Source organism: Orycteropus afer, unplaced genomic scaffold (genome assembly GCF_000298275.1).
Source record: "Orycteropus afer afer isolate SDZICR_OR568_19922 unplaced genomic scaffold, OryAfe1.0 scaffold00072, whole genome shotgun sequence".
In the NCBI taxonomy this organism is placed as follows: Eukaryota; Metazoa; Chordata; class Mammalia; order Tubulidentata; family Orycteropodidae; genus Orycteropus; species Orycteropus afer.
The window spans coordinates 6,722,181-6,741,476 of NW_006921659.1; the positions used below are offsets into that span (position 1 = coordinate 6,722,181).

General features: G+C 41.8%; 1 protein-coding gene across 1 annotated transcript in view; it reads left to right on the plus strand.

Annotated features, from left to right (window-relative positions):
* The first annotated feature begins 682 nt into the window (after positions 1-682).
* BEND3 (BEN domain containing 3) overlaps positions 683-19,296 on the plus strand; it is a 31,095-nt gene continuing 12,481 nt past the window's right edge. The window contains exons 1-2 of the mRNA XM_007940833.2: positions 683-719; positions 1,185-1,387. Of these exons, the coding sequence (XP_007939024.1) occupies positions 683-719; positions 1,185-1,387 (240 nt within the window). The remainder of the gene's footprint in view (positions 720-1,184; positions 1,388-19,296) is intronic.

A 19,296-nucleotide genomic window follows, 5' to 3' on the forward strand; every position in this document is an offset into this window, starting at 1 on the left:
GGTATACTTTGTGTGTCGTGGTAAATATGCAGGTAACAAAACATTAGCTATTTCAACATTCTTCATATGTGCAATTCAGCGACATTAATTATATTTATCATATGTTTCAACCATCACCATTTTCCATTTCCAGATTTTTCCCTCACCCTTAACAGAAGCTCAGTGTCCAAACTGGGGTCTTTTTTGAGATGTGATTTTTCTCATATGCCATTCTCTTCTGGTGGCATAGTGCCTAAGGCATTTGACTGCCAGCCTGAAGGCTGGTAGTTCAAATGCACCAGCCATTCCACAGAAGGAAGCTGGGGCAATCTGCTTACCACTTCGGAAACCTAAAGGGGTCGCTGTGCGTCGGAATCAACTCGATGGCAGTGAGTTTTTTGTTTGTTTGTTTTCGGTAGCTCTGTAAGTGGCTCTAAAGTGATACTTTCAGCCATATTCTATGCACATAAAATCTTGGAAAAGAGCTCCCAGCAGGCCTACCCAAGGCCTGGCTCCTAAGCGCAGATGAGTACACAGACGTGTATTTCCACAGTGCCATAGAGCGGCCTCTGCTTAACCTTCTGTTGCCCAGAGCTGGAGTGGGGAGAGGAAGTGAATTTCTCTGTGGGTAGGGAAAATTAAGAAGTGAATTGAGCAGTAAATCAAAATTTTGTCTTTGTCTTTTCATTTAGTGGAATAGAAGATGAGCTCAACTGAATTCAGTGAAGATGTAGAAGAAGGTAAAGAAACAAGCCTGTTTCTAAAAATGCTTTAATATTTTTCGTTGAGTATCTCATTCATGTGGTTCAAAAATATAAAAAGGTGTATAAAGGAAAGCTCCCACCCTCTTCACCCACACACTTGTGATAGCATCTTACGTGTCTTTGTAGGGTTGCTTTTAAAAAGCATAATTTAAAAATAATATCTCTTTCTATCTGTCCAATCCCACAATCCCCAAAAAAGACATTAAGGACTATTTTGAACAAGATATTTTTGGAACATGATTTTATTGTATAGCACTAGTATGGTAAAATAAAAATTGCCTTATTGGAAAGTGACGTCTTACTGTGACTAAACATTATTATCTGAGTGACAGTGTCAGCGAGTAGCACGCAGGCAGCCCTGTTCCTCAGGGGCACTGCCAACCTCTCTGAGCACCCGGAGGCTGTGGTTTCCCACTGAGCCCTGTGTCCTCTCTGCTGCAGTTCTGAAGAATAATGCTGTGAAAGTGGAGACAGAGGCGGAAGATGCTGCCTTGGACTGCTCAGTGAACTCCAGGTCTTCCGAGAAGCACCCTCTGGACAGTGTGTTCACTGCCCTCCAGGACTCCAGCAAGCGGAAGCAGCTGGGCAGTGATGGGCAGCCAGACCCCATCGCCAGTGTGAAGAGGAGGCGGCTGATACCCGAGGTGAGGGCTCAGCCCCTGTGCTGTTTGCCTGCGCTCTAACCCCCTCTGATTAGACACATCATCTCTCTCTGCTCTTGGGCATCTGGGCAGCTGCTAAACCTCGGGCATGACAGGCTTTCATTTAAGCTGTTTGTTTTGCTTTGCTCCACAGGGAAAGCAAGAACTTGTTGACAGCAGAGACTGTTAAAATAAGCATATCACTTTACCCTGTAGACTGATTCTTGGAAAAGTTGGATTAGCAGGTCTTTTCCTACATCCAGTTTATCAGAGGAGCTTATTCCTTAAAAACACTCTTCAGTGCATCTCTGCATTGAGAGGAATGAGGAATTCCTTATTCCAATGAGAAAATGAGGAATTATTTTATTCTTTTATATCATACCTGTTACCCTTTAAGTTATGTATGTTAGTCTATGTTATAAGTTTGTTTTTTTTTTTTCACATAAGAAAATCCAAATGAAACTTTATTTTTTTCATAGCCCAGAAAGTGGAATTGAACAAAGTACCTCTCTTAAGACTTATACTGGCTTCTGGTCATTTCATTCTGATTGTTTTATTTCTTAATCACCTGCTGGTTATATTGAAATTAGCTCAATGCTGAGAGAGATAGGAAATCGAAATGTAAGACATGGCGGGCCCCTCCAGTAGCCTACAGTCCACTTGGAGATAAGACATGTACATGAAACCATAAGACTAAGGAGAGAGAGACAACTTTGAGAAATGAGGATGGTGTGTGGCCTGTGGTCCCTCATCAGCATAATGTCTCCAAGGACCAGCAGATTCTGCCTTTAAATCTTACAAGGACATATTCTCAAGTTTCCATCCCCCCCACTCCCCTCCCCCCCACATACACAAACTCTTTGGAAGGCTCAGATAAACAGTTCAACCTCTGCATGTCTGTCTAAACATGCCCAATTTTTCAAGGTTCATCCATCATTAGCCAGGGAGGTGGAGGTGTCAGCCTAGAACTCTTGGTTGTTATTAATTTGTTTTCATTCTCCTCTCTTGGATATTCAGGCAGGTCCAAATAAAAGGAGACTTTGTAGATGTTAGGGAATTGGTTGTTGTTAGGTGCCACTGAGTCCACTCCGACTCATAGTGACCCCACGTGCAATATAACAGAACACTGCCCGGTTCTGCACCATCCTGAGTTCTTGCTATGTTTGACCCCATCGTGGCAGCCACTGTATCAGGCCATCTCGTTGAGGGTCTTCTCCTTTTTTTTGCTGACCCACCACTTTACCGAGCGTGATATCCTTCTGCAGGGAATGGTCTCTTCTGACAACATGACCAAAGCAGGTGAGATGAAGTCTGGCCATTCTTGCTTCCAAGGAGCATTCGGCTGCACTTCATTTTTCTGGCAGTCCATGGTATTTTCAGTATCCTTTGCCAGCACTGCAATTCAAGGCATCAACTCTTAATTCTTCCGTCTTCGTTCTTTATTACCTAGCTTTCATATGCATAACAGGCGATTGAAAGTACCATGGTTTAGGTTGTAATTGTTGTGTTGTCGTTATGTGCCATGGAGTCTGGAGTCGACCCAACTCACCCGACTCATAGCGACCCCTCCTTGGGTTTCCGAGGCAGTGTCACTATGGAAGTAGATTGCCCCATCTTCCTTCCAAGGAGTAGCTGGTGGGTTTGAACTGCCAGCCTTCCGGTTAGTAGTCATGTGCCTTAGGCACTACACTACCAGAGCTCTAGTGGCTTGGGTTAGGTATACCTTAGTCTTCAAAGTGACATCTTTGCTTCTTAACACTTTGAAGAGGTCTTCTGTAGCACATTTGCCCAGTGCAATTGGCATCTGATTTCTTTTTTTAGTACTTTTATTGTGGTTTGGGTGAAAGTTTAGAGAGCAAATTCATTTTCCATATAGTAGTTTATACACATTTTGTTTCATGACACTGACTGTAATTCCCCACAGTGTAACAGCTCTCTTCCCACTTCCTCCCTGTAATTACCACTTCCCTGTGTCCTTCCCTCCTGTGCACTTCTCCCCCAAGCTATCTCCCTGTGCAAACACTGCCCTTTTGTTCTCCCATGAGCATCACTCCAAGTAGTGTATCTACCTGTTGTAAATATGCCTGTCTGTTGTTTGGCTGGAAGCCACAGGAGTGAGGTCAGTTCCAGAACTGAAGAGTAACTAGGGACCACAATCTTAGGGGTCTCACCAGGCTCTATCAGACCAGCAAACTTGGTCTTTTTTTATGATTTTGAGTCTTGTTCCACATTTTTCTCCCTCTCTATCCAGGCTCTTCTGCACCAGTCCCCCTCTTAGTAGTTGACAGTGGTAGCCAGGGACTGTCTAGTTCTTCTGGTCTCCTGGTCATATTGGCTGAGGATCTCATGGTCTGCTAGTCCCTTGGACTAATCGTTTCCATGCATCTTTAGTTTTCTTCATTCTTCTTTGCTCTGGATGAGGAGAGACCTATTGTTGCATCTAGATGGCTGCTTGCAAGCTTGCTTTTAAGATCCCAGTTGCTACTCATCAAAGTAGGATATAGAACAGTGTTTTTGTGTAGTATGTTAATGCCAGTTGAGTTTGATGTCCCTTGCAACCATGGTCCTGAGCTCACAGGTCCAACTCCTCACTCCCTCAGGGTAGCTGGCTATGGCTAAGAAGCCACCACAGCCTTGCCCCCCATCAGCTCTGCTGTACACTTGGACATTTTTACAGCACATACAAATACATATATAGAAACATCGTCTGCCACCTCTATACATGGTCATGACATTTGATTTATTGATGCCTGCTTCCATGCGTGTTGATTGTGGATCCAAGTACAATGAAATCCCTGACAACTTCTTTATTTTCTCCATTTATTGTGATGCTGCTTATTGGTCCAGTTGTGAGGATATTGTTTTCTTTATGTTGAGGTGTAATTGCTACTGAAGGATGCAGTCTTTGATCTTCATCAGTAAGTGTTTCAAGTCCTCTTCATGTTCAGCAAGCATGGTTGTGTCATCTGCATATCACAGGATGTTAATGAGTCTCATCCAGTCCTGTTGCCACAGTCTTCATCATATAGTCTAGCTTCTAGGATTATTTGGTCAGCATACAGATTATGTCTGGTAGAAGGATCCAACCCTGATATACACCTTTCTGATTTTAAACCATGCAGTGTCCCCTTGTTCTGTTTGAACGACAGACAGCCTCTTGGTCTATGTAGATTCCTCACATACAGAATTAAGTGTTCTGGAATTCCCATTCTTCCACCACTTGTCTGTCAGTGTGTCATACTGTGATGGCTTGCCTTTTACTGGGAAGCTGGAGGCTATGCCACCAGTGTTTCAAATGCCAGCAGGGTCACCCATGGTGGACAGGTTTCAGCTGAGCTTCCAGACGAAGACAGACTGGGAAGAAAGACGGGGCCATCCACTTCTGAAAAATTTGGCCAGTAAAAACCGTATGAATAGAGAATTGGTTAGGCTTCAATAAGTATAACTATTATTTTTCTTTAATTAACAAAATGATGAAACTGGGATTTTTCACCAGGATTTAACTATACTTGTTTTCATTAGCATTATAGTGAGGACCGGCATTCCACACCATAGAGCATTGAGTAGTATGTTCATTCATTTATTTTCAAATGGGTTTTATTGAGATAAAATTCATATACTATGTAATTCAACTATTTAAATCGCACAATTCAATGATTTTTATTTATTTTTTTATGAACCACTACGTGAATTCAATTTATTATTACTATAAGAATTTATTATTATTATGAATTTATTATTATCATTATTATTATTATTATTTTAATTGTGCTTTAGGTATAAGTTTACAGAGCAGAGTTTGTTTTACATATAACATTTTGTATACATTTGGTTTCATTCCCCAATTATCATCCCCAACTGTAGTCCAGTCTCCTCCCCTCCCCACCCAGTAACACTCCCCCACCGTGGCCCTCATAGTTATGCACTCCTGTGTGTCCTGCATTTCCTCCATGTGAATGTTGCCCCTCTGGTGCCCTGTGGTCTATTGCACCAAGGGATGCATTTCCATAGAGTATGTGGGTATGTCACCCTGGGTTGGGTGGTCTGCATGTACATCATGTTTACTGTTGGGATGAGAACCAGCCCCTGGGAGTGACTTTTATTCCAGGCCCAAAATGTATCCCAGGGCCATAGTATTGGGGGTCCCACCACACTCCATCTGATCAGTAATTCTGGTCATTATTGTGTTTTGGGGTTTTATTTCATGTTTTTCCTCCCACTCTCTCCAGGATCTCCAGTTCTCACCCTTTCCCAAGTGGTTGGCCTTGGTAGCCAGGCACCATCTAGTTCTTCTGGTCTTGAGAGATCCATCATGTCCTAGGGCTGATTGCTTCCAAATGCCCTTGGTTTTTTGAACTTTTCTTCACTTCCGACAATAGGAGAGCATTAGCTCCATCTTCGATGGCCACTTGAAATCTTTTAAGACTCTAATCACTACTCACCAATGTAGGTTGAGGAACAAGATTTTTATGTACTTTGTTGTGCCAATTGAGTCTGGTGCCCCCCAGTACTATGGTCCTGAGTCGGTAGATCCATTGGATCTCTCTCCCACAGTGTCTGGCTGTCTGTGAGAGATTACTCTATGTCTGTTTTCTGTTATTTCTGTAAGGATTGTGGGTATTTTGTATCACTGGTATCTGTGCAAAAATTCAATGATTTTTAATATCTTCACACAATTGTACAGCCATTAATACAATTTTAGAACATTTTATTACCCCGCAAAGAAACTTCACACCCATTAGCAGTCCCTCCCCATTTTTTCCCCAATCCCCCTAGCCCCTGGCAACTACTAATCTATCTTCTGTCTCTCTAGATTTGCCTAGGGAATCATACAATATATGGTATTTTGTGACTGACTTATTTTACTTTGCTGGTTCATTCATGCATGAATCATTACTTCCTCCTTTTTATGGCCAAATAGTATTCCATTGTATGAATATACCACATTTTGTTTATCTATCAGTAGAAAGGCATTTGGGTTGCTTCCACTTTGGGGCTGCTATGAATAGTTCTTTGCGGGGGGGCTTGTGTGTGAAAGTTACAGAGCACATTCATTTTCCATACAGCAGTTCTTATACATTTTGTTTCATGACATTGATTGCAACCCCCATAATGTAACAGCTCTCTTCCCACTTCCTCCCTTTGGTTACCTTTTCCCTATGTCCTTCTTTCCTATGCATTCTTGCACTCTGAGCTATTTCCCTGAGCAAATACTGCCCTTATCTCCCACGATTAATTGTTCTAAGGAGTGTACCTGCCTGGTGTAAATGTTCACCTTATATGCCTGTCTATTGTCTGGCTAGAAGCCAATGGGAGTATGTTTAATTCCAGGCCTGAAGGGTAACTAGGGGCCATAGTCTTGGCGGTTTCACCAGTCTCTATCAGACTGGTAAGCGTGGTCCTTTTTATGATTTTGAGTTTTGTTCCACATTTTTTTCCCATCTTATCCAGGATCTCCTACACTGATCTCTTTCTGAGCAGGGCTACTGTGAATCATTCTTGAGCGATATGTTTTTAAAAATCTGTAATGCTCAGGAAAAATAAGAAGTTGGATTCTTCCTCCTCCCTTCCCCCTTTTTTTAATGCCTGTGGGCATATTTTATAAAGTAATAATTAGGAATATTTATAATATTGGCTTTGGCTGCCACCTGTTACATACGTTGTAACTGGGCAAAAGTTTCTTTCCCATACAGTTATTGATGACTTTAGGTTAAAACTCACAGATTCTATCTACTGCAGATACCTGCTGTGGCAAATGAAAGCTGCAAAATTGTTAGTAGAACAGCTTGTTTGAAAAACATTCACTTTTTCTTGTAATTTATTGTCCTTTCCTCTCGCTCATTCCTAGTCACTGGCATCAAGTTGATGCTGACTCATAGTGATCCCCATTGAGTTTCCAAGGCTGTAATTCTTTACAGAAGTTGGTTGCCTCATCTTCCTCCTGTGAAGCAGCTCTAGTAGGTTTGAAATGCCCGCCTTCAGCTAGCAGCCAGAGGCTTTACCTACTACACCACCACAGGTCCTTAACCTTCCTCCTAATGATTGATATTTAGACGTTTTTCCGTTTTATATTATTAATAATAATTCCACAAGGATCGTTCATATACACCTGCCTCACCCCCTTCTGTGTGTGTCTAAAGCTTCGCTTCACAGAGGTCACTCTGAAAGTCTTGAAAAGTTTGAGAAGCAGGACATTACCTTCCTGAAGAAATGCCTAAAAAACAGTTTCCCTTCTGGGTCACTTTACTTTTCTTGTGATTAATTGTTCAAACTCCTTTAAATTTGCAGGTGAAGCCACAGTATCAGAAACGGAAGACAAAATTGAATATATCAATTTGCTTTTGTTGTGTAACAAACTACCCCGAAACTTAGCAACTTAGAACAAGCATGGTTTTATTAGTTTACGGTGTTGTGGGTCAGCTGTGTGGTTCTTCTGGTTTGGCCTGACAAGCTGGGCTGGACGGTCTGGGATGAACTCACTCTCACATATCTGGGACCTCACCTGGGATGACTGGAGTTTATATACACCTTATCCTCTAGGAGGCTAGTCAGACTTTCTACCAGATGACAGAAGAGGTCGGAGGAGCAAGAGAGGTCAAGCTTCCGAGCACAAAACCTTTTCAAACCTCTCTTTGCGTCACTTGTGCTACTGTCTCATTGGTCAAAGCAAGTCACATGGCCAAACCAGACTCGGGCAGTAGAATAGATGCTAGATGCCATCTCTGGATGGGAGGAGGGACATCATACAAGGATAGAAGGAATTATTGTGGCCATTTTGATTAAAAGTGCACCACAGTTAGGAACAGCGAACTCCCAATAAGAAGGAATTCAGATTATATGTAGGCCGGGGTGTAACCTTTGTAGAGAATCTAAGGTAGCCTCATGGACTCACTTCACGAGTGGTATCACTCTTTAACCTTTCATTCAATAAGCTTTTGTTGTCTTGGGATCATAAAGAAGGGAACAGCTTTAGGTTCTTTTGATTCAGATTTTACATAAAGCGTGTCAGAACGGATCCGGGATTGTGCTAGACCATCATGGAAATTTCTAGTGGAGAGATTTTCCAGAGCATCACACAAATGGTGTGAAGGTTGTGGATGCAGCAAGCTCTGTTAGGCAGGAGCTTTAGACATCATCTTGGAATTCCATCATGTTTGGAAAAAAGGGGACCAGAAAATGCATTTGCATATTTCTAATATGACTTATTAAATCTACTTATTCTAAAATAGTCTCAAGCTTAATTTTTCAATTAATTACTTACAGAAGGTAGTTCCAACCCATTTGATTTTAGAGTGGAAAACAAGCCCTGGGTTTTATTTTGGGTGTTTTATTAGCTTTATTCATTTTCCTTAGTGTATATAAAGTGAGGTTGACATCCTTGCCTGCCCTCCTGTTCTGTAAAAAGAATGTGTGTGAGTATAAACCTTTTGAAATTCTTGAGCTCCTTGTTGAAAGATAGCTTGTGAATTTAAGACAGCCTTTCCTTTTAAAAGGTTGTGTGAGTTGATGTGTCAGTAAATCAATAGTCTTAGAACCCCAGGGACTTTAGTACAATCTAACAGTTTTTTGAAATTTTAGTATATGTTGATTTTTCAAAATGGTTTTAGTCCTAAATTCAGAGTGAATAATGTTCTATTCTCCTCTCCCTGATTTTTCCCTTGATCCTTCTTACACATGTTGGGCAGGGGTGGGGATGGGTTCTGCAGTTTCATCACAGGGTGAGACTGGAGAAAGTAGGAGGCTGAAACCAGTGATAATCAGAAAAGTAGACCGGAAGTACATTAGCAGTTATTGAGTACCTACTGAATAAATAGCTCCAGTCCATATGTTACTTCGTTTAATCTATATAGCAAACCAGTGATGAAGGAATAAATAGAAGTGCCAGACAGGTGAGCAAAGTGAAGCGTATAAGTTAAAGTGCCGAGATGGCAGCAGAGCCGACTAGTGCCTGGGGTGAGCTGTCAGGAGTGGTTAGGCCCTGCTTCCCATCCAGGAAGGTGAGGCCCACCTTTTCTGATTCTTCCTGAAAGTAAGGTAAACAGAGGCTTTGGAGTCAAATGAAGGGGCTGCTTCACCAGAGGGCTTTAGGCCGAGTATGTAGTCTCCCAGAATCTCAGGTACCCCCACTGTGATGTGGGACAGTACTGCCCAGCCCATGTACAGAGTCTAGCACAAGGCCTGGTACATGTCAGCCTTCAGAACTGTTTGTTTATTGCTCTTACCTTTATCTCCCACCCCTGGGGCCAGTATTCAGCTGCCTCCCTCCATCCACATATATCAGGGCAGGGGGCTGGGCATCTGACTCCCCCCAGGATGTCCTAGTCCTGAGTGCCCTTGATTCTGAGCAGTGTCCAAGTCGGAGCACCATCTCCTCCTCCCACCCCCTTCCTCCCCACCCATCTCAAGGAAAAGGGAAGGTATAAAGGAAGAAGGATTTGAGCAGAGTTCTGATGCTAAAAGTGCAAAGGGGTCACTTCCTTCTCCACATTCAAACTTGTAGCAGTGCTGACAGCTTCTATGAGTGACATTCAGTGCAATGCTTAGAAAAAAAATAAAACCTCCCTCAAAAAAACCAAACAAAGGGCTGTATAAAGACCTATTTGGCATTTCCACTGAGAAGGCTTCATAGCCAAATACAACAGATGTGGGAGGTGAGTAGCCAACGCTTTCACTGGTGATCATCTTTCTGTTCATGGAAGTGGGGGCAATATTCAAGAACTGTATGCCAGGCAGGAGTTAGCTTTGTTCGCCTAGATTTCCTGTTTGTTTTAATCTTAGAGTGTCATTGTGGTGTTTTTTTTTTTTCTCCAATTGGAGAACTGAAATGCCACCTTGTTCATTGAATGTAAACAATCTGAATACCTCCTAAGTGTCAGTTACTATGGCGTGATCTGTAGATCGATCATAATTTTGACAGCCACTATAGCAGGTAGGTACATACCATCCCCATCATAGCTTAACTCAGAGAGGTTAGCACCACCAGGCGTGTGTGCTTAAACACCATGGTGGTGACTCTTAGGACTAATGGGATGTTTGTCAAATGCCATGAAGAACCTTTGAGGACTTCTTACCCAGATGTATTGCCATTATTTCTGGTCTTCTTCTCCCTTCTGATTCTTACTGCTTAGGCATCCTAGTACATTGCTCATGACCCAAAGGGTAAAAGCCATGAGAGCAGAGACTTGTGTCTGGCTTAGTCCCTGCCAGGTGTTGGGCACTCAGTACTGTTTATTTATTGTCTCTGTGGTAGAGAGCTCCTCTACATCTTCTTGTCCACTAGATCTGGTCATTTAATGATGATGATGAAGTTAATTCTGTTGAAAATGAAAAGAAAGGTAACCATCACTCCTGTGGCAGATTGTCCCAGGAGGAGGGCACCAGCTCTCTGGGGCCATTTCACGTGGTCTGTCCTTACTGGCACATTCATTCTTGACATGCTCCCCTCCTGAGGGCATGCTGCTTTGGTGGTCCAGCATGCTGACTCTGAGCGCCCTTTAGCCACTCATCATTCAATGAATGGAATTTCAGTGGTTGCTCTTGGATCTGGGGTTCTCTTCAAGATGTTTAATGCTTGGAGCATCTCCTTGCTGACCTAGTCCCTGGGATGTTGCTGGCCCTGGACACCTGGAATCTCCCTTATATAATCTAGATCGTCATTACCTTGCTTATAATCAAACATCAGCCCCTTTTTCTTCAGTCAAATTTTTCAGCCAAGAGATTTGAGTATTCCCTCTTACATCTAAGGGTGCTAGTGGTAGAATGAAGTGCCTGGATCAGGATCTGGAAGAGATGCTGGCATGGCAGAGCCTGAGCGCTGCAGCAAAGTTCCCATATGGTTAGAAGATGAACCTTGGAGATTTGGGAATGGTGTCAGCCAGCATACCCAGTGCCAAGTAGCACAGATTTAAAGATTTCTTGATACTCCTAGACAGCTGAGCAGAGATTTTATCATCGGCAGCAAATGCAGCCAGCCTATCATCGTCTTGGCAGCATTTGTGGAATTAATTGGAGCATTGAGTTGACAGGACACCGGTGTGTGGGTAGAGCTAAGAACCTTCTCTTTGGTGCTCTCGTTGGGTTTTGTGTTGTTGAATTGTGTATCCAAGGTCCCTGGGAGTGAGGAATGTTGCCCTCTGCTGGGGCTCTAACATTCCTGTGCAGATGATTTCGCCACAGATGTTTCTATTGATGACAGTGTCTCTAGCATCCTTCATAGAAAATGAAAATATTTTTATTAATGAGGCTGAATTTTGAGAGTTATAGAGGGGATTTCCAGTTTTAATGACTCTCGCCTCCTGCCTGCTGCAGGAATGTGGGGAAGTCAGGAGTCTTGTATGTGTTGTTGGTGTTCAACAAGTTCAGCAATTCACCAGAAACTTCTCCCTGCACTAGTTTTGTATTGTCTACATTGAACATTAGTCTGGGAAGCTCTTCCTCTAGAACTTGCACTCATATTGCCTGGTATGTGAGTTGCTGATGACTTTTTTGTGTGTGAAATTCTACTTTATATGTAGCTGAGGGTCACTCGTTATGAAGCAAAGGCCCCTTTCCTAAAATCACTCTTAATATGATTGTGTTTTAATAAAACTCAAGTTTCTCTGTATTGGTAAAGGTATTTTGATGTAGTAGAATTTAATGGTGAGTAAATTGCTAAAAGTCAAATTTTTAGTCTATAGGAATTAGCAGTTAACACGTTTTAAATTGAAGGTCCCTGGGTGGCACAGACCCAAAGGTTGCCTGTTCAAACCCCGCTTGTGGCACCGCAGAAAATCCAGACCTGGCGAGTGACTTTCGTAAAGATTACATCCAACTTTGCTCCAGAGTCTACAGAGTCTCTTCAAATTAATACATAAACAAACAAATGCCTCAGAACGCTTTAAATTTATTGTGTGCTGTTGAGTTGATTCCAGCTCATGGCAAGTCTATAGGACAGAGTAGACTGCCCATAGGGTTACCAAGGGCAGTCTTTCTCTGTTTCTTTACAGAAACAGACTGCCATATCTTTCTTCTGTGGCTGATGGGTTTAAACCACCGACCTCTTGGTTGACAGCCAAGCCCTTAACCAGTATGCTACCATAGCTCCTTTTAAATTTATTAGGGTGCTACTTTTCCAGTAGTGACCCATTGTTGGAAACCTACCTTACATAGTAGTATAGCATCCATATGTGTTTGTATGTAAATAATAGAAATGAAACAAAGCTTTCCTGTATTTACTTCCTGTGAGCAGTACACTGTGATATTATCTAGTCTACTTTGTTTTTCTTCTTTCTTACAATTTTTTCTTTTTAATTTTTAGGTAACTACACATTTGCCATTTCAACATTTTTTACATGTGAATTAGTGACATAACATTGCTAACCAATAACCATGTTGTTCAACCATCACCACTGTCCATTTCCAAGTTTATCATCACCCTTAACAGAAGCTTATTGTCCCCTAAGCAATGACTCCTTTCTCTGGCCCTTCTACCTGTCTCTGGTAACTACTAATAAACTTTGGTCCCTAAACATTGCTTAGTCTAGATATTTCATATAAGTGGAATCATACAATATTTGTCCTTTTGTAATTGACTTATTTCGCTTAGTGTAATGTTGTCAAGGTTCATCCATGCTGTAGCATGTATCAGGACTTCATTTCTCCTTAAATCTGAGTAATACTCTGTTTCATGCTTCTTAGGCTGGTCATGACCCACTAAATCGATTCCATCCATCTACTGCTTTTGGGGTAAAACATTTTCAGCTAACTCCACTCCTTCATTTCTCCACCAAGTTTCTATTGACTTTTCTGTATAAATATAGTAATCTCTCTTCTCTGCCAGGTAGCAGAACAAAATAGCTATAAAAAGAGTAAAAACCATCAGCTTAGTTATTCCTTTCCTCTCCCCCACTTCTTGGAGCTGACCTCCAAGAAGTGCCTTCAGTGATTTATCCTGTGGCACTACAGGAAATCCCCCTGGTTTATTGGTTGAGAGTAATCATTTCACTTAGTTTAATCAAAACCCCACGTATTGCCTCTGCTGTGGCTTGGGAGTAGATTTGTTGAATAAAATCCTATTGTAGTAATAAATATTTATTGAACATTGACTTTGATTCAGACATGGCTCAGTGTTATATATACCTTATCTCATTAAATGCCCACAACTGCCATCTGAGATGGGTACCATTATTTATCCCGGAGTTATACACAGGAATCTGAGGCTGAGGGTTAGGTTACAGATTTGCCCAGGTGGCACCTGGTGTTGAGCTGAGCTCTTACCCACCCCTTCAGACCTGTACACTCATGGTATTCATGAAGCCAGTAATCCTATCCGAACGACATCTTTTTCTTAAATATGTGTTTGGGACTCAGTGCTGTCTTGCTCTGCTTTACCCCTCCATGCTTTTTTCTTTTTTCTTTTTTGTCGTGCATGTGGTCCACAAATATTCATCGAGCTCTTCTGGGTGCTGGGTTCTTTTCTAGGCACTGGGGATAACCTATAACCATCATGCTGTGTGGTAAGTACGGGGGCTCAGTAAGGAGATCCCAGGAAGGAGCAAGGCTGGAGGTGGGCTGTGAGGGCAGGTTTCCTCCACCCCAGCGTGTCCTTTATCCACTGTTCTGTGAAAGTATGTGTGTGTGTGTGTGTGTGTGTGTGTGTGTGTGTATGAGTGGGAATGGGGTTATTCAGACCAGGTACCAACTCTGAGATAATTAAAATTTTTATGAGAATTCCTTTATCTTCAGGTTCCTAAGGGAGTAAAGTAGCTTTTCTTTTGCATAGTTGTTATCAACAGAGATGCAAGTGAAAAAATAAACCTTTCTCTAGTAAGAATTTGATTATTCTGTTATCTAAAAGAAAGGGCCCAGGAAGTAGTTCATTCATTTAAATGAAATAGAGCACATAGGAGGTTCAGAAGGACCCAAGCTTCTATGTTTTGTGGCTGCAGGGCTCAGGCCACCTACTCTGGGGCCAGATTGCTCACCTGCCATAGTAAACTGAGCCTCTTGAGGTCGTCTCTTTTCCCTAGTTTTTTTTTTTTTTTTAATTGCAAGAGGAAAATACCTCTCCTCTGTTGTGGTACAGACAACAGTTATCTAAATCTGCCTGTATGAGAGCAAACACTGTCTTCCAGGTCCTCACACCTTATTAGCATCCAGAAGCTTCTTAGAAATGTAGACCCAAGGAACCAGAATCTTCATTTTAACAAGGCCTCAGGTGATTCACATGTACATTAGAGTTTAAGAAGCACTGGGCTGGGTCAGGCTGCACCAGCCTTACTACCCCTGGTATGGAAGACACCTCCTAGGATGCACTTTGTTGGTCCATTCTCATCACAGGAGGTTTGCACATGCCAGGTATAGCTAATGTTTTTCTTCTGAGCCTCCATGCTCCTGTGGCACCCACTAGTGCTGGTTAATTGGCTCTTTTGATTAATCAAACCCTTGAAAATACATTCCAATAAGTTTCTAGGTCAGAGTCAACATTTTTAAAACCTGCTGTATTAAGATGTAACTGACATATACAGTGAATGGCATATACTTAACGTGTACACTTTGGTAAGTTTTGACATACACCTGTGAAACCATTGCCACAATCAAGATACTAAACATAGCCATCACCCACCCATTAAACAGAACCATTGTGCCCCTTCGTAATCCTTCCTCTCCATATCCCCCACCAACCACTCCCCAGTTTTCTGTCACTATAGATAAGTTTGCGTTTTCTAGAATTTTGTATTAGAGGAATCATAACAGTATGGCCTCTTTTGTTTGGCTTCTTCCATTCACTATGATTGTCTTGAGATTCATTGTGAGTACTGTGTATCAGTAGTTCACTCCTTTTTATCACTGAATGTACTTGTTGATAAATATTGGAGTGCTTTCCATTTTTAGCTGTTTACAAATGAAGTGGCCATGAACGCTAGCATACAAGTTTTTGTGTGCTTTTATTTTGCTTAGTAATGAAATACCTAGAAATGGAATCTCTAGATCATATGATAAAAAAAAAAACACAAAACAAATCAGTTGCCTTCAAGTCATGGCAACCCTGTGTGTGTCAGAGTAGAACTGTGCTTCAGAGTGTGGTGCGGTAGATCACTTTCATGTTACCTTTCTCGTCATGGTCTTGTAACTCCCACCAAATGACCGGGTTCTTGTTATTAGGTGCTGTGGAGTCTGCTTCAAATCATAGTGACCCTGTGCACAACAGAGCGAAACACTGCCTGGTCCTGCACCAGCCTCACAGTCCTTGCTATGCTGAACCCATTGTTGCAGCCACTGTGCCAGTCCATCTTGTTGAGGGCCTTCTCCTTTTTTGCTGACCCTCCACCTTACCAAGCATGATATCCTTCTCCAGGGAATAGTCCCTTCTGACAACATGACCAAAGTAGGTGAGACAAAGTCTGGCCACTCTTGCTTCCAAGGAGCATTCGGCTGCACTTCTTCCGGAACAAATTTGTTAATTCTTCTTGCAGTCCATGATACTTCAATATTCTTCACCAACACCACAGCTCAAAAACATCAACTCTTCTTCACTCTTCCTTATTCATTGTCCAGCCTTCAGATGCGCAAGAGGCGGTTGAAAATACCATGGCTAGGGTTAGGCACACCTTAGTTTTCAAGGAGACGTCTTTGCTCTTCAGCACTTTAAAGAGGTCTTTTGCAATAGATTTGGCAAGTGCAATTTGACATGTGACTACTGCTTTCATTGGTGTTGATTGTGGAACCAAGTAATATGAAATCTTTGACAACTTCAGTCTTTTCTCCATTTATTGTGATGCTGCTTATTAGTCTAGTTGTGAGGATTTTCACTTTCTTTCTGTTGAGGTGTAATCCGTATTGCAGACTATAGTTTTAGTCTTCATCACTAAGTGCCTCAAGTCATCTTTACTTTCAGCAAGCAAGGTTGTGTTATCTGCATATCACAGGTTGTTAATGAATCTTCCTCCAACCCTGATACCATCTTCTTCACATAGTCCAGCTTCTCAGATTATTTGCTCAGCAGACTGAATAAATGGGGTGAAAGGATACAACCCTGACACACTCCCTGATTTTAAGCCATGCAGTATCCCCTTGCCGTTCAAATGACAGCTTCATGGTTTATGTACAGGTTCCTCATGAGGACAGTTAAGAGTTCTGGAATTCCCATTCTTTGCAATGTTATCTAGTCAGATGCTTTTGCATAGTCAATGAAACACAAGTAAACTTCTTTCTGGTACTCTGCTTTCAGCCGAGATCCTTCTGACATCAGCAATGATATCCCTTGTCCCACATCCTCTTTGAATCCAGCTTGCATTTCTGGAAGTTCCCTGTCAGGGTACTGCTGCCACCATTTTTGAATTATCTTCAGCAAGATTTTACTTGTGTGTGATATTAATAATATAGTTTGATAATTTCCACATTCCGTGGGATCACCTTTCTTTGGAGTGGGTAGAAATATGGATCTCTTCCAGTCAGTTGACCAGGTAGCTGTCTTCCAAATTTCTTAGCATAGACGAGTGAGTGCCTCCAGCAGCATCCATTTGTTGAAACATCGCAATGAGTATTTCACCAATTCTTGGTGCCTTTTTGTGTGTGTGTGCCAATTCCCTCAGTGCAGCTTTGACTTCTTTCTTCAGTTCCATTGGTTCTTGATCATATGCCACTTCCTGAAATAGATGAACATCAGCCAGTTCTTTTTGGTACAGTGACTTTGTGTATTCCTTCCACCTTCTTTTGATGTTTCCTGCATCAGTCAATATTTTGCCCATAGAACCTTTCAGTATTGCAACTTGAGAAGTGCTGAGCGTGTTCTTCCCTTTTGTTTTTCTAATTCCAGGTTTTTGTACATTTCATTATAGTAAATTGACTTTGTGTTCTTAAGCTGCTCTTTGAAATCTTCTGTTCAGTTCTTTTATCTTGTCATTTCTTCCATTTGCTTTAGCTACTCTCTGTTCAACAGCAAGTTTCAGAGGCTCTTCTAACATCCATTTTGATCTTTTCTTCCTTTCCTGTCTTTTTAATGACCTTTTACTTTCTTCATGGATGATGTTCTTGATGTCATCCCACAATTCCTCTGGTTTTCAGTCATTGGTGTTCAGTGGATCAAATCTGTTCTTTAGATGGTCTGTAAATTCCCATGGGATGTAATCAAGGTCATATTTTGGCTCTTGTGAACTTGTTTTAATTGTCTTCAGCTTCAGCTTGAACTTGCATATGAGCAGTTGATTGTCTGTTGCACAGTCAGCTCCTGGCCTTATTTTGACTGAAGTTATTGAACAGAACCATTGCCTCTCTCCACAAATGTTGTCAGTCTGATTCCTGTGTATTCCATCTGGTGAAGTCCATGTGTATAGCCACCACTTACGTTGTTGAATAAAGGTATTTGCAATAAATAAATCATTGGTGTTGCAAAATTCCATCATGTGATCTCCAGTGTCATTTCTGTCACCAAGGCCATAGTTTCCAACTACTGATCATTCTTCTTTGTTTACAACTTTTGCATTCCAATCATCAGTAATAATTAACACATCCAGATTGTTTGGTCGATTTCAGACTGTAGAAGTTGGTAAAAATTTTTGACTTCTTCATTTTTGGTTTTGGTGGTTGGTGTGTAAATTTGAATAATAGCAGTGTTAACTAGTCTTCTTTGTAGGCGTAAGGATATTATTCTATCACTGACAGCACTGTACTTCAGGATAGATGTTGAAACATTGCGACAATGAATGCCAGGCCTTCCTTCCCCTTCAATTTGTCATTCCCAGTGTAGTAGACCATATGGTTGTCTGATTCATAGTGGCCAATACCAATCCCTTTCAACTCATAAATGCTTAGAATATCAATCTTTATGCATTCCATTTCATTTTTGACAACTTCCAATTTTTCCTAGATTCATACTTCATACATTCCATATTCCAATTCTTATTTATTTATTTATTTTATTGTGATTTGGGTGAAGATTTACAGAGCGAATTCACTTTGCATACAGCAGTGCACATACACTTTGTCTCATGACATTGACCACAATTTACCACAATGCAACAGCTCCCCTCCCACTCTCTCCCAATAATTACTTCTTCCCTGTGTCCATCCATCCATGCCCTCCTGCCCCCTGAGTTGTCTCCCAGTGCATAAGCAGCCCTTCTTTCTCCCATGATTGTTCTCTCCAAGGAGTGTATCTACCTCAGGTAAATGTTCAACTCATATGCTTGTCTTTTGCTTGGCTGGGAGCCATAGGTGTGGGTTCAATTCCAGACCTGAAGGGCAGCTAGAGGCCATAGTCTCAGTGGACCAGCAAATCTGCCTCCCCCTTTTTTTTTTTTCAAATGACTTTGAGTTTTGTCCACATTGTTCTCCCTCACTATCCAGGATCTCCTACATAGATCCCCTTCCAACTGGTTGACATTGGTAGCCGAGCACCATCTAGTTCTTCTGGTCTCATAGTCGTATAGGCTGCAGATTGGATGGTGTACTAGTTGCTAGGACTGATTGTATCCATGAAATTTTGGTTTTCTTCATTCTTCTTTGCTCTGGACAGGGAGAGACCCATTACATCTAGATGGCAGCTTGCAAGCTTTTAAGATCCCAGTTGCTACTCGCCAAAGTAGGAGGTGGAACAATATTTTGTGTAGTATGTTATGCCAATTGAGCTTAATGCCCCCTGCGACTATGGTCCCGAGCCCACAGGTTCAATGACTCAGTCCCTCTGGGTAGCTGGCTGTGACCAAGCAGTGACTACCACCTTGCCTATTGTCAGCTCTACTATACACCTGGGAATTCAGATCATACACATAAACTTATAGGACTGTTGTCTGCCAACCCTATATATGTTCTTGGGTACACTTCCCACTTTATAGACACACCTAATATTTCAGCCTGTCCACCCATCTGTCCACCCATCCATCCACCTGTATACCCATGTTTGCCTTCTCTGACAACGCAGTACTATATGTGGA